Source organism: Mesoplodon mirus (genome assembly GCF_964341445.2).
Source record: "Mesoplodon mirus genome assembly, chromosome: 4".
In the NCBI taxonomy this organism is placed as follows: Eukaryota; Metazoa; Chordata; class Mammalia; order Artiodactyla; family Ziphiidae; genus Mesoplodon; species Mesoplodon mirus.
The window spans coordinates 166,991,055-167,007,188 of NC_138979.1; the positions used below are offsets into that span (position 1 = coordinate 166,991,055).

The window sequence follows — 16,134 nt, forward strand, 5'->3', positions numbered from 1 at the left end:
ACACTACTGGGCACATACCCTGAGAAAACCATAATTCAAAAAGAGACATGTACCACAATGTTCATTGCAGCTCTATTCACAATAGCCAGGTCATGGAACCAACCTGAATGTCCATCAACAGATGAATGGGTAAAGACGTGGCACATATATACAATGGAATATTACTCAGCCATAAAACAAAACGAAATTGAGTTATTTGTAGTGAGGTGGACGGACCTAGAGTCTGTCATACAGAGTGAAGTCAGAAAGAGAAAAACAAATACCATATGCTAACACATATATATGGAATAAAAAAAAATGGTACTGATGAACCTAGTGGCAGGCAGGGCAGGAATAAAGATGTAGACATAGAGAATGGACTTGAGGACACAGTGGGGGAGGGGGAAGCTGGGGTGAAGTGAGAGTAGCATGGACATATATACACTACCGAATGGAAATAGTTAGCTAGTGGGAAGCAGCAGCATAGCACAGGGAGATCAGCTCGGTGCTTTGCGATGACCTAGAGGGATGGGATAGGGAGGGTGGGAGGGAGATGCAAGAGGGAGGGGATATGGCGATGTATGTGTGCATGTGGCTGATTCACTTTGTTGTGCGACAGAGGCTAGTGCAGTCTTGTGAAGCAGTTATACCCCAATACAGATTAAAAAAATAAATAAATAAATTTTAAAAAAGGAAGAGGAAAGCAGAAGTCAGGCAGGGGAAGATTTGACTACAGAAGAAAGGCACAGAGAGATGCAACATTGCTGGCTTTGGAGACCGAGGAAGAGGCCACCTGACAAGAAATGCCGGCAGCCTCTAGAAGCTAGAAAGGGCAAGGACACTGATTCTCCCCTAGAGCCTCCTGAAAGGAATGCAGACCCACCAACACCTTGATTTTAGCTCAGTGACACCCATGTCAGACTTCTGAACTACAGAATTGTACGATAATAAAGTTGTGTTGGTTAAGCCACTAAGTTTGTAGTAATTTGTTACAGCAGCAAATAGAAAACTAATACAGTCCCAAAGGTTATCCCAATCACCCTTGGTATGCTTCTGTGCACAATAAAATAAGTAGCCAGGTCATCAGGCTAGGAACTAATCATTCCCCTGGCTTCACTCAGCTTCCCAGTGCAGCTTCTGGCCATGTAAATGCCACAAAGTAAGAGACTGACCATTAATGACAGTTCCCACCCCTGACGATTTGGATTCTAAAGGTCTGGGACACAAGAACATCTATGTATAACTGGTGACTCTATTAGAGATGGTTGGTGGTCCACACTTTGAGAGACATTCATTTTACTCACAGGAGCTTACAATTTAGGTGCTAAGTAAACAGAATTCCAGTCCATAATAGATGAATAAATATGTGTACTTCCAAAGAGAAATTAACAGCCAGGGCAAGGGTAAAAGGCTGGAAATGGCCCAGAACACATAAATCCTTGCACATGCTTATGTTAATAAAAACGTGTCATAGAATTAAGCCAGATGAGATCTCTGTCTGCTCTCTCCTATGTGGCCAGTGCTTCAGGGCTCTGGAGCAGGCAAAACAGAATGCTGGCAGCCCTGCAGACCTCTCATGAAAAAGCGTCCCTGGTGAGCACAGCCCCCCACCTGTCCTACCTGTCCCACCTGCTTCTTTATGAGGTGGTGATGTGCTGGCCCAGGGTGTGTCATCTTCAAACTGAACCCAGCTGCTGATGGCTGAAGCCAGGTCAGGTGGAGGCTGCTCAGGGCTCAGGGGAGGGGAGGCTGCTTCAGAGATGAGGCCCATCTTTTCAGAAGAGTCATCGTGCTCTGAGGGGGAAAGATCCTGAGAGCCTCCATCCACCACACGGTTCTCCCCAGAAGAGATCTCGGACTGGTCTGAGGAAGACGATGGTCCTGGGAGGTGCTCTTCAGTGCCCCCTGAAACAGATACCAGAAACTGCCATCACATCATGCGAGGAAGGCCACCCTTCAGAACTGTCTTGTGGAGGAAAAACAAAGGACAGGCAAGCAGTGATCAAAGGACTCACCATTACAGGGTGTGAGAGCAGAAAAACAGCCATGCCCACCTGTCTCTATGCTTAAAGAGTGTTTACCTTAAAATGTATAAAAACTATACCCTAGGATGTCCATAGCAGTCTCCATGCAGGCTGAGACTGGGAGTCTTGTTCACTATTCTTATCCTACCATCTACTCCAGTGCTTAGGGGTCACAAACAAAATTCCTACAGAGGACAAGCAACAGATAGAACTAGGTTGAATTAGAAAAGCGAAAGGCAATGGGGAATGGTGGAGACTGTGGCTCAACAGGAGAGCCTCTGTCTGGACTAAAAACATTCAAATTCAAACTCTGCACAGTCCAAACAACACACATCTGCGGGCCACCATGTGCAAACCCTGCACTAATGACCAGCTAAATATGGCACAGAGGCCCTTCCTCTAGCTTTTGTATCACTGCATTGGTCCTGGAACATTTAATAGCCTTCAAAAACGTGTTTTTAAATAACAGAACTAGATCCCAATTGTGGTGGTGATTATACAAATCTATACATGTGTTAAAATTCATCAACTGTAGACCAAAAATGGTCAATTTTATTGTATGAAAATGTTTAAAAAATAAAAGTACTGATGTGAAACTCTCCCATCACTAGCCAAACAAACAGGTCTACCTGAATGTAATTATTTAGATAAGCACTGTCCTAAAAAAGTAAAAGGTGGGCCATAAATGAATTTTAAATTTTCTAGTAGCCACATTTTACAACTAAAAAGAAACAGGCAGGGGCTTCCCTGGTGGCGCAGTGGTTGAGAATCTGCCTGCCAATGCAGAGGACACGGGTTCGAGCCCTGGTCTGGGAAGAGCCCACATGCCGCGGAGCAATTAGCCCCGTGAGCCACAATTACTGAGCCTGCGCGTCTGGAGCCTGTGCTCCGCAACAAGAGAGGCCACGATAGTGAGAGGCCTGCGCACTGCGATGAAGAGTGGCCCCCACTTGCCACAACTGGAGAAAGCCCTCGCACAGAAACGAAGACCCAACACAGCCATAAATAAATAAATAAATAATTTAAAAAAATAAAAAATAAAAATAAACAGGCAAAACTACTTTTAATAATACGTATTTCAACTCAGCATGTTGAAAATGTGTAATATCCACATGTAATTGATAAAAAACTGTTAATAAAACATTTAACTTTTACTAGGTCCTCGAAATTCAGTGTGGGTATTTCACATTTATAGCACATCTCAATTCAGACTAGCCACGTCTCAAAGACTCGATAGCCACATGGCTACCGTATTGGATAGCACACCTGTAAACTCACACTTTCCAGGTGCTGCAAAGGAAGCTGGGATGATTTCAGGTGGCAGTAGCAGTGGCCATGGAACAGAAGCAGCTGTTGTGGTTCTGTAAATAGCTCCCGCATCCTACCTTGACCTTCATCCCTGGGCACAGTTCCCCAGAAGTCAATCTAGCCACCTTCATCATGATCACGAGCGACAATTATGAGCTCTTTCCATGTGCCAGTCACTGCTGTAAGCACTTTACGTGTTAATTCATTTAATCCTCACAACCACCCTGAGGTAGGTACTGTGATTACCCATTCTGCACAGATGAACAACCACCCAGGGAGGTTAAATCAATTATCCACCCAAGGACATGTCACTCATCCGTAATGGAGCCATGATTTGAGCCCAAGGGATCTGGCTCTGGCATCTGTCACTCTTGACAATTATGCTTTAAAAATTGAGACAATTCGAATTGGTGCTGGGAATAATAACCGAAAAGACTGAGCATAAAGTACTTTGGAAATAGGAAGTTAATGTTCATTGGAAGAAAGCAGCCAATACGTTTGGTGTTTCCAGGTCCTTGTTTGGGGCCCTAGGTCCTAAGATGTTTCCTCTAGGCTTCTAAGTGGAAGTATCTGGACCTGAAGAAAGTGACAAACTGGCTCTGTTTTCCATATCAAGATCCCCCCAAAAGAATGATCAAATAGAAGCCATAACAAGCAGGTGTGGTTCTTTGTTAATCTTTTTACTTAGGCGATGGACGTTCTCCTTACCCTCAGAAGGGACAGGGAAGAGCGGCTCCTCATTGAAAGAGACCCACTCCGACTGGTGGGTAGCGATCACATGGTCCAAGGTCGTCATGCTAGGAAGGTGCTGGTCATCTTCACACTGCTGGCCTCAGGCAGACCCCAGAGCAATGCCTGGGGTGGGGTGGGGGTCTGGTAGCACAGTGGACTTGGGCCTGGGGTCTGTTATGGGGGTCTCGCGGAGAGTGGCACTCAGAACGTAGACAGATTAGCCCCTCTTGCCTTTGGTTAATCTGCCAAGTGGAAATCAGTTTAAAAAATAAAAATTAAAAGGGATAATCATCACATTATAACCAATCCACACAGGTCTTGAGCTTTCAACACTGCCCACAAGGAGGTCTGGGTCGTTTCCAACCTATTTACCTTTCTCTATCCCTGTCTTGCCTTCACTTCTCTTACAGAAATATCAGCTTTTAGCATTGAGATCTCTGTATGTGCCTTCAAATCAGACATAAATAATCACGCAGATTTTAGCAATTAGATTCTCCAATTTTCCCAATTACTATATTTTGGAAATACTTTTATCTATAAGGCCATCATTGTAGAACAAATATTAAAATTTTTCAAAGTGCTTTCACTTTCCTTTACCAGATGGCAAAATAAAAGCATGCTCTTTCCTATTAAATCAGTGTGGTTTGTTGCCTTAGGCAGGTAGCTCTTCGCAAGCCTGATTTAAATCTTTGGCAGAAACCCAACCATCTCCAGATGGTATCTCCAAGCATGACTTACCAATCAAGAAAAACAGAAATGGAGTCATATTATTCATTTGGAGTAAGGGGGTAGGGCATATTTACTTTAGTGGAAAATGTGAGTTAAAGAAACACATTTTCACTCTAGGACAGTTTGAATTAGTATGTAAAAGTCTAGCCTTTACTCACATTGCAATTATGTTCCATGTAAGGATACTTAATAGACTCATAATATTGCTTGTACAGTTAATGTCTTTTTACAGCTGGAACCTAACTCTTGATCTTATAATGAATTAGTAAAATCTGAATTAATGCAAAATTAATGTTTCCACATAAGAGCTACTATCCACCTTGAACAGTATCAGTTCTTATTAACTGAATACTCACAATATTCACTTTAGTCTAGAATAATTTAACTTATAGCCTTCTACCTGGTGCACAATAAAAAGAAAACATTGAAATTTTACTACAGGTTATTATCTGCAGTAAATAATCTATGCTAACAATAATGAGAATAGAAACATTTAATAGCTTTTGCTTTTTTGGTAATTAAAAAAATTAGTTTTGTTGCATGATACTTCCTAAAAATAAGTAATGTTTCCTACAGAATCTATAATTTACAGAAACCTATTTTCATACCATACTTTGATTGAATAGCCATTGTAGTTGGGTAAGTATTATTATAATTCTTTCACAGAGGAAGAAATCTGGGCTGAGAGAAGTTAAGTGACTTATCCGACACTTTTGCTGTTTAGAAACCTTTGTTTGGTGCCCTAAGATTCTAAGATGTTTCTCCCAAGTTTCTAAGTGGAAGAATTCACACATCCTAGGAGAGTGACAAATGGACTCTTTTTATTCCATAGTAAGAGACCACCAAAAAAATGATCAAGTAGAGGTCATAACAAGCAGGTGTGTTAGATGCACCAAGCTAGGAAGTAATAGATGCAACACTTGAGCCCAGGTCTTCTGATGCCGAAACACTCTAATCTTTGGGTCACAGCCACAAAGAAAAATACTAGAGAATATATATAGACTAACCACCAGCTAAAGTACTTTACAGACATTCATGACAATGGGACCATAATGAAATGATCGGTGAAACTCCTCACTGGAAATCTGCCAGGGAATCCAAGCTGTGAGCAGAATGGAAAGTCCAGAAACCTCTCATCCAAGTTCCTCTCCTAAGATCCTTACCAATCACAGGACCAGACATGGGCTAACAGCCTGGAGAGTGAGTGCTCCAAACCAGATCTCACCAGAGAACCAGGCAGAGCCCACGGACCCAAAGAGCTGATTCCAGTGGGCTTCTCCCATTAAGCCTTTCTCAAGCCCGTCAAATGTTAGCATCACTCAATGTGGCAATGGCTGCAGGCCAAGATAAGACAGTACAATTGAAGAGTCAGATTCCCCCTCTCCCAACAACAGCAGCATGCAAACCAGGTCCAACAACCACCACAAAGCCACAATACTACAAGTCGACGTGCTGACATCTGCAGCATCATAGCTCAATGGGGAAAACATCCTGCCCAACCCATGATGATGAATCCAGTGAAATTCACGGATGAGTGTGGGTGGATGAGGGGAAGGGGAAGGAGAGAAGGAAAAGGGTGAAAATAATGGAGAAAATATCTAGAAATTTTAGAGCTCCAAGATTTTAAAGACCAGTAGTCCAGCTCTCAAGTTTTACAGATGGAAAAAAAAACCAAAAAAACTGAGGCCTAAGGAAATCAGGCACAATAACAACAGAGATTGAAATGGGCTCGGGAGTTCCACTGTCTGGATTTGAGTACTGTATAGTCTTTAAGCCTCAGCTCACCCCTCTGCAGCAAAACTCATGTCATAATTTTAAGGATTAAATAAGATAACATACACCAAGTGCTTAGTACTGGGACTGAAAAACCTTATGTAATGATGATGATCATAGCAGGTGAGCTTACAGAGGGCTTACTGTATGCCAGGCCCCAATCCAAGCTCTTTATAAATGTCAACTATGGTCATCGCTACCGTAGGTAAATGACTCACACAAAGGTACACTGTTTGCTAGTCGCAGTCTTGGGACCAGAACACAAATTTCACAAAACCATCCCATTTCTGTCACTTACACATTCTGATTTTAGTGATTTCCCTTTTCAGTGCTTTATAGAGCAGTTCTCCCAGATGCTAAGCAGAGACAAGCACTCAACTTCCTCTTTATAGATGCAAGCGCTTTCTGGCTGAGGAACCAAGACTACTACTCAGAAGTATGAACAAAAGAAGAGCCCCCAAGATTTATCTACCCTTCCTCAACTTGTCCATCCCAGATCCAGACATGGCTGGTTACAGACCATGAAAAGTCTCAAGAAAGGCTGGGGGAACAAATTTATCACCGGGAACCCCCTATCATAACCCTGTGAAATGGATTCTAGGTATTTGCCATGAAACAGCTATATCCAGTGAACCCTGAGATGCCTGACCTTGAGGAGTGCTGGGCGAGCAGCTGGAAGCCCTCAGAGGAACCTGATCATTGTGAGGCTATGTTCACACTGGAATTGGTATCTCTATAAAAACCTCACCCCGTTTTTAGAACATGAATTATAAAGTGAGGCTTAGAATCCCCACAAACGAGCAGTGACTCACTATCAGTAGCATGGCTGACCAAGAGACACTAAAAATCTCACTAAAGTCTCTGGACTGGGCTTCCCTGGTGGCACAGTGGTTGAGAGTCTGCCTGCCGATGCAGGAGACACGAGTTCGTGCCCCGGTCCGGGAAGATCCCACATGCCACGGAGCAGCTGGGCCTGTGAGCCATGGCCGCTGAGCCTGCGCATCCGGAGCCTGTGCTCCGCAACGGGAGAGGCCACAACAGTGAGAGGCCCGCGTACCGCAAAAAAAAAAAAAAAAAGTCTCTGGGCTGCCATTCCAGAGAGAAGCTTCTTCCTTGGCTTCCCTTACACACTAAAATGGGTGGGGGGTGGGGGGTTGGAGAATGCAGTTGACTGATAAGATGGGAGTCCGAGAAATAGTTCTGCCTTATGCCAATCTTCTAATATGCATTCAGGAGCCCTAGGTGTCCAGAAACATATCTGGCACCCTTGGGATATTGAGCGATCAAGCAGCTTGCAATCTAGCTGTGGAGATGAAGATGCTCAGAATAGCAAACACAATAAATCTGGGAATAACTGCCTGCTGGAAGACACACCAGAAATGCTGTGACAGTATGGTCATAGATCTGCAAGGGCTGGAACCATAAGGAACCAAGCAGGTTTTTGGATCTGAAGGACATCCTTGGTTCTGAACCACTGGAAGGGAAGAGTAAGGACATCCTTGGGACAGGGGTTAGTCTAAGTGACAATTAAGAATCAGACCTGGGACTTTCCTGGTGGCGCAGTGGTTGAGGATCTGCCTGCCGATGCAGGGGACACGCGTTCGAGCCCTGGTCTGGGAGGATCCCACATGCCGCGGAGCAGCTAGGCCCGTGAGCCATGGCCGCTGAGCCTGCGCGGCCGGGGCCTGTGCTCTGCAATGGGAGAGGCCACAACGGTGAGAGGCCCACGTACCGCGATGAAGAGTGGCCCCACTCGCCTCAACTAGAGAGAGCCCTTGCACAGAGACGAAGACCCAACACAGCCAATAATTAATTAATTAATTAATTAATTTTTTAAAAAAGATTTAAAAAAAGAATCAGACCTTCATGGGACTTGTTTTTGGACCAATAAACAGGTCAGTTTGATGACTGCTGAGGTATCTACTGGGGAAATGTGGGGAGAATGGACTGATGGACCTTAATAGCTGAGAAGAGTTCAGTGGGAAATGGGAAGTTGGTGAAAGTCTACGAGCAGACAGTGACCCAAGAGATGTGCTTACGGGAGATGAACATTCCTCAGACTGTACCGAGCATGAATCTGGTGATGGAAGCTATCAGCCACAACAGGACCCTAATGTGTCGCACAGAGCCAGGGGCCAGCATCATCAGGAACAGGTAGTGGGTACTCTGTGCTGGACCCATTCTAGGGCCTGACAGTACAAGGAAGACCAAGACGGCATCACTAGCCTCTAGTAGCTTACAGTAGAATGCAGGGAGGTATGACAGTGACATAATGACACAACAGGCTCTTTAACCTATTGTGACAAGTTAGCCATCAAAACAATGACAGCAACCAGGGCTTGAGCAGTAGTAGGTGGTCATGAGCTGCATCTTAAATGGGAAGGGAGGGCTCTGAGAAAATGAGCAGAGGGGCAAAGGCATTCGAGAACGAAGGAGCAGAAATGGCATGTCTAGTTCACAGTGAGTTACGCTCTGTTTATCTGAAGAGGGTGGGAGTGAGTTGAGCGCACTGGAAAAGGAGGGGTTGGGACAGTGACAGTTCTCAATTTCAGAATGAGTTTGAACTCTTGAAACTACCCTTTCCCTTCCCATAGCCATTGCCTTGGTTCAGCCCCTCAATGTCTCTCATTCAGACAATTACTAGTCTATTACCTCGCCTTCAGCATTATCCCCTCTAACCTATTATCCAAACGATTATGCCATCATGGTCTGCTTAAAACCTGAAAATGCCCATGCCACAGCTCTGCTTAAAAAGTCCTCAGTGGCTCCTTTACTCCTATGTTAGCCAGAGTCAGTTTGTGTTGTTTGCAATGAAAAACTCTGATACACCGTACCCCTCCTTGACTCCCACTAATCCCACTTGTTCCTTATCCACCATGTCTTCTGTATGCTGGTAGTATCTTACCTACTCTCATTTATCAAATGATAATGAACCTGTTTGTTAATATGGCTATAATGTCAATTAGCCTGTGAGCTCCCTGAGGAAAGGGACTGGATTTTGTTCTTGTGAATATCTCCAACTCTTTGACTAGGGTCTGGCATTTAGTAAACGTTTATTGAGTAAACAGCTGAATGAATGAATGAAAGAATGGACAAATTAACTTGTTTTACCACATAGTAGGTAGCTTCTTCAGGTCTTCTCAGCTGGCAAATGTTTTAGAAAGGTTAATTTAAACACTATGTAGGACTTTCCTGGTGGCGCAGTGGTTAAGAATCCGCTTGCCAATGCAAGGGACACAGGTTTGAGCCCTGGTCCAGGAAGATCCCACATGCCGCGGAGCAACTAAGCCCATGCGCCGCAGCTACTGAGCTGGCGCTCTAGAGCCCGTGAGCCACAACTACTGAGCCAGTGTGCCACAACTACTGAAGCCCACATGCCTAGAGCCCGTGCTCCGCAACAGGAGAAGCCACAGAAATGAGAAGCCCGCACACCGCAACAAAGAGTAGCCCCCACTCGCCGCAACTAGAGAAAGCCCACGCGCAGCAACAAAGACCCAACGCAGCCAAAAATAAATAAATTTAAAATAAATAAATAAACACTATGTATAAGATAGCTTGGGAAACAACCTGGATTCAGGGCAACTTGTCCATTACCCTTTCTCTTTGATCTAAAACTGTGCTATTCAATTCCAACAGCAGCCACTAGACAAAAGTAACTACTGAAATGTGGTTAGTCCAAACTGAGTTGTTCTTTAACTGTAAAATACACACCAGATTTCAAAAAGCATAAAAATGTGTAAAATATCTAATAATTTTTATACTGATTACATGTTAAAATGGTAATATTTGTATATACTTAAATAAAATATATTTAAATAAATAAAATATACTGTTAAATAAAATATACTGTTAAAATTAATTTTACCTGTTTCTTTTAAAATTTTTCACTGGGGCCATTAGAACATTTAAAACAATACATATGTGGCTTGTACTATATTTCTATTGGACAGCATTGCTCTAAAACAGTCCATTCTTTATTTAATCCTTGTTTTTGTAGGATATTTTGCATTAGACATAGAATTTGAGGTTGACTTTTTTTTTTCTTCAGTATCTTGTCTTTTTCTCCCTATTGTTTCTGGAGAGGAGTTGGTTGTAATTCTTATTTCGCTGTTATATCTTTTCTCTCTGTTTTCAAGATTTTATCTTTGGTTTTTAGCAATTAACTACGGTATGTCTAGATGTGGTTTTCTTATAACTCATCCTACTTGAAGTCTGTGTAATATCTTGAATTTGTTTGTCAATATTTTCATTAAATTTGGGAAAATTCAGCCACTATTCTTAAAATATGTTTTTCTCTATCTCTTCTCCTGTTGATCTGTCTTCAAGTTCATTGATTCTATCTTCTGTCATCTTTGTTCTCTTAAGCTCATCCTGTGAATTTTTCATCTCAATTATTCAACTTTTTCATTCTCAGATATTCATTAAATTCTTTTATAGTTTCTATTTCTCTGCTGAGATGCCTTTATATTCACTCATTCTGACAATATTTTCCTTTAGTTCTTTGAACATATTTATAATAGTTTCTTTAAAAGCTTTGTCTGCCAAATCCAACATCTGGACCATTTGGGGATTAGTTTCTATTGACTTTTTTTTTTTTTTTTTTTTTTTTTACTATGGGTAATATTTTCCTGTTTCTTTGCATACCTAACAATTGTTGAGGATACATGAAGACATTCTAGATTTGATCTTCCTCTGCAGAGTTGATTTTTGCCAGAAGTCAAACTGTCTGCTCACCTTGATCTTGCATAGGCTTGCATAAGCTTGGTCTTCCACTTTGTTGGATGAATCTTCGCAAAGTCAAAGATGTTCCCCAACCTCCTCTAACTACCGCAGGACTCAACTTCCAAACTCAATTTCCCTTGCAATTTTTCTTGACAGCACTTGGCTCTAAGCTTTGTTAGGGTAGATCTAAAGTAGGCTTTACTGTAGGGCAAGTGTTGGCAAACTATAGCAATGAACCAAGTCTGGCCCTCTGCCTTTTTTGTTAAAAAAAAGTGACATTGGAATAAAACCATGCCCATTCATTTACATGTTGTCTTTGGATGCTTTTGCTCTACAATAGCAGAGTTGAGTAGCTGTGAGAAATATTGAATGGCTCACAGGGCTTAAAATAATTATCATCTAGCCCTTTATATAAAAAAAAAAAATTTACCAACCCTGCTTGAAAGCATAGACTTCTGCCCCTAAGACACAGATTTTCTGTGTCTTTTTTGGATGCTTGGGATATTATTAAGGTGTTAAAAAGGTTTTTCCACTGTTTCTGGGCTGGATCACCAGTGTCCCTCAGTATCAGCTGCTTGACCTTTAGTATCTCTGTCCAAGTCTCAACCCTGGAGCCGCCATTTTTGGTAAATCTCATATAGTTTCGATCTGTTCATGGGCACTCTAGCCTGGCCAAGGACTCCCTGGGTACACCCAGAGAGTGTACCCAGGGAGTCCTGTCCCCCCCCAGCCCTATGCAACCGTCTCCTCTCTAGTGCACTGCCCTGTGGATTCTAGCTGCTTCCATTGCCCCAAACTCAGATCTGTGTTTCCTTAGTTCAGCAGGAGTGCTGGGCTCAGCCGAGACTCTAGCATACTCTGCTGCAATCAAGAAACTCTCCCCTGGAAGACAGCCAAGGTGACCATCGGACTCACCTCCTGAGTTTTCCTTCACTCAGAACGGAAATACTGTGCTTTCTGTTGACCAATACCTGAAAACAGTTACCTGATACATGTTGCCTGGTTTTGTGGTTGTTTACTGCAGAAGGACCAGTTTGTTAACCAGTTATAGCAAGAATTGAAAGTCCTCCCCTGAAACATTCCTTACTGACTTGTGTTCATTTTTTAAAAAAGAAAAAGACACTAGTTCAGATCATCTATATTAGGGTGATTTTATACTGCTGTCCTGGAAATATTAATAAGAAGTTTTACAGAACTTTTATAAATCATATGAGAAGGAAAGGAGGGTTTCATATAGCCATATGGATTAAATCCATCCCTTCAGAGCTGGGACAATGTTCTATTTTGTTAGGTTAGCTATGCTATAAAATATCATAAAATAATTCTTGCTTGGTTAGAGGTTATTTAAATCTGAGAATTTAGTGATCTTCCTTCTATATCTCTGTCATATGTATTCAACTAGACAGCTACTTTAAAAATCTCTGCATCCGGGCTTCCCTGGTGGCGCAGTGGTTGGGAGTCTGCCTGCGGATGCAGGGGACACGGGTTCGTGACCCGGTCTGGGAGGATCCCACATGCCGCGGAGCGGCTGGGCCCATGAGCCGTGGCCGCTGAGCCTGCGTGTCTGGAGCCTGTGCTCCGCGACGGGAGAGGCCCGCGTACCGCAAAAAAAAAAAAAAAAAAAATCTCTGCATCCACTTGCTGGGTTTTGAGGTTACTGACAAATGCTATCCAGCCAGCTATCAGGGGTTTATGCAAATATATCTTAAACCAGATCCTGGTGCCAATTCCAAACTTCAAAGTAAAGCCTCAAATTTTTCCTGATCAAGGAAAAGCAACTAAAGGTCAAAAGGAAAACTGGGAAGAAAGGAAGAATGGGAAAAAATAAGACTGTGTGAATTCTTTGTATTTCTTTAGAACGTTCTTCTAAAATAAGACATTCAACAAACTTACACTGAGCATCTACTAAGCACTCAGAATTGTGCTCAGTACAGTCATACAAAATAATATCAAGCATGGTTTTACACTCTGCAGCCTCTGTCACAGTGGGCTACAGAAATCACAAAAGTTTAGTCAGGAAGTTAAAGTAACAGTGTTGCTTGCTTCATAAATTCTCAGAATAAGCAGAAGCCTGGAAGACCTGATTACCCTGTGACAAAGACCTAAATCAGATTAAGTACTTGGAACACTGCTTCCAAGTACTTGGTTGTTTGGCCCTGGTTGTTTGTTCTTCCTATCTTGTCACCATTTTTTCTTTCATTCTTTCATTTAAATATTTAATTTTTTAAAAATAAAAAGAGACTGATCCCTCTTCTTCCATTGGAAATTGGTGAATAGAATGAATACCCCAGTCTCAAGTCATGCATATAGGAGAAAGAACTCCTAAAGGAACATATGTCATATTTCAACTATAGTCAGTATGTATCTATGACTCTCCATAGACTCACTCACCCCTATTTCTCTCTTTCAATCATATACACCATAATCCCCCATCCCCAGATGTCTGTTTTTGCCCCATCTAAAGTCATATTATTTGTGTGTGTGTATACACAAAAATATATATACAAATACATACACATATAAATACATATATGTGTACATGCATACATGTATATATATATCCCAAGGTTATAATTATAAATATTCTATCATGTGATTTTTCTTCAAAATAAACAATCTTGATGGCTATGCTATCCAACAACTTCATGGCTCCACATTCAGAGTCAAGGATCTATGTCACACTTGACTTGCTAAACAGGTTGCCTCTGATCTCGGTGCATTCCTGAGGCAGTGACCCGTAATGACATCCCTAGGTAGCTGAACAGTATGTCACATTCAGTGAATAACCCTGGTAGGAGGTCAAGCTTTAAAGTTTGTGGAATACTTTCTAGCACCTTGAACTCTTAGAAGATGGCTTACTCCATCTTGTAAACTCATCTCAGCTTACTTCAGTTTTACATCTGGAATAGAGATACTAATATCTCCCTGTATGAAAGTAGGAAGTTGGTGTGGATAATTTCCTTTCATCTATATTTTAGATGTTCTATCATGAGACTGTCAGTTTTCTAGGAGTCTATAGGAGTCTTGTGGGTCCCAATGGCCATATTTCCTAAGCATAACCCTAAAACTTTCCAAGAAGCTTAACAAAATATTGTTATTATATTTCTTTGAAGCTGTCATAGATTGTAAACTGCATCTAATTTCAGAGATTATAAAATATTAAAAATTGTATATATACATACATATATTTCTTAGAATCCATGAAATACATTATTTTTATACCAAATACTTACCAAAAACCACAATTAGTATATATTTCCAGGATGCAAAGAAACTCATGGATAATTTCAATCCATTTTTATAATAACACTGAGATAAGTAAAGCAGAAATTTCTCTCACTTGATAGATAAGGGAACTGGCTCAGAGAGGTTTCTTGACTAGTCTAAGGTCACACAGCTAACCATGACACAGGTGGGACAGGATTACAAGTCTCTTGACTCTAAATTCTGCATTTTTTCCACTATACCACATTCTACCTTCCAGAAAATAGGTATAACAGATATGTTAGCTACATCATCAATATCCATTTCCTCTTATCATCCAGCACTGGAGGATAGGTCATTATTGGTTGAGCCAATCACAATAATTCCTATTCCTGCTTTCCCAGCCTCCCTTGAACCTATGGGTGGCCACTTGGGTAAGTTCTGGCCAATGAGACATAAATGGAAGTATGGTCAGAAATAAAGCTCTGAGAAGTGTTTTTTATCTATCTTCTGTTTTGCATTCCCAATGAAGATAACAGATGTTACTCATGTTGTCCTCATCCTACTCATGTTCTCCTTTTTCCTGTCTTGAATACAGTCATGATGGCTGGCTGGAGCTACTATAACCACAAGGAAAGGCTAAGAGAATCACAGAGTCATTGATCCTGATGTCACTGAGCCACCGAACCACAATCAATAATCACTCACCTCTATATATATTGTTATGTGAAAAAAAAATTTTTGGTTTAAGTTATTATAATCAAGTTTTCTGATACTTACAGGCAAATGCAATTCTAATAAAATAAGAGAGAAACTGTGGCAAGCAAAATTCTATGATGACTCCCATAATCTCCACACCCTGGTGTTACTATTGTGATTATGTCATAGTACATGGCAAAAGGGATTTTGCAGATACAATTAAGGTTACTAATCAATTAACCTTAAGACAGGGTGACTATCCATGCAAGCTTAAGCTAATCAACGAGCCCTTTAAAAGGAGAGAGTTTTCTCTGGCTGGTAGCAGAAGAGGAAGTCAGAGAGATTCAAAGTGTGAAAGGAAGGTTCTCCACTGCTGAGATGGAGGCCACAGGTCAAGGATCTGAGGGCAGCCTCTACGAGCTAAGAGTGGTACCCAACTGAGAGCCAGAAAGATAAAGGAGACAACAATCCTACAACCACAAAAAATTGAATTCTCTCAACAAAAGGCACAAGCTTAGAGGAGATCCTGAGTCCGAGGTGAGAACACAGTGACCAATCCTTAATTTCAGCCCGTCACATACTGGGCAGAGGATCCACCCAGGCTGTGCCAGCGCTACAGTTTAAAAATGGGAGAATTAACTCTAGAGCTCAGAATCTCAAGGGCCTGGGCATAGCCTTCTTTAGATAATTTCCAAACATGGATAAGGGACTGAATTTCAACAAAAATCAACTATTGCCCATAGTACGGAGTAAATTAAAGAACAATACAGTAGCAAAATACCACTAAGCTTTACATGTAGCACTTTGGAACATATTACATGGATTTCTCTCTCTAGAAAGTTTAATTTCTTTTTCTGCCTTGCTTACTTAGGCCACTGCAAAATTAGCTTGCTTTTCCAGAGACATGGAGCAAAGCTGAAAGGGTGATCATTTTCAGTGCAAAATGTTAAACGACAATTTTGGG

At 41.7% G+C, this 16,134-nt stretch overlaps 1 protein-coding gene across 5 annotated transcripts in view; it reads right to left on the bottom strand.

Annotated features, from left to right (window-relative positions):
- STON2 (stonin 2) overlaps positions 1–16,134 on the bottom strand; it is a 150,985-nt gene that overhangs the window by 112,726 nt on the left and 22,125 nt on the right. For 3 of the 5 annotated variants that reach the window (XM_082617187.1, XM_082617190.1, XM_082617185.1), the window contains exons 2-3: positions 4,020–4,285; positions 1,600–1,884 (exon numbers count right to left, since the gene is read on the bottom strand). In XM_082617187.1, coding sequence (XP_082473313.1) covers positions 1,600–1,884; positions 4,020–4,107 — 373 coding nt within the window. In that variant the 5' untranslated portion in view covers positions 4,108–4,285. The remainder of the gene's footprint in view (positions 1–1,599; positions 1,885–4,019; positions 4,286–16,134) is intronic. The other 2 variants (XM_082617188.1, XM_082617186.1) reach the window with 1 other exon arrangement.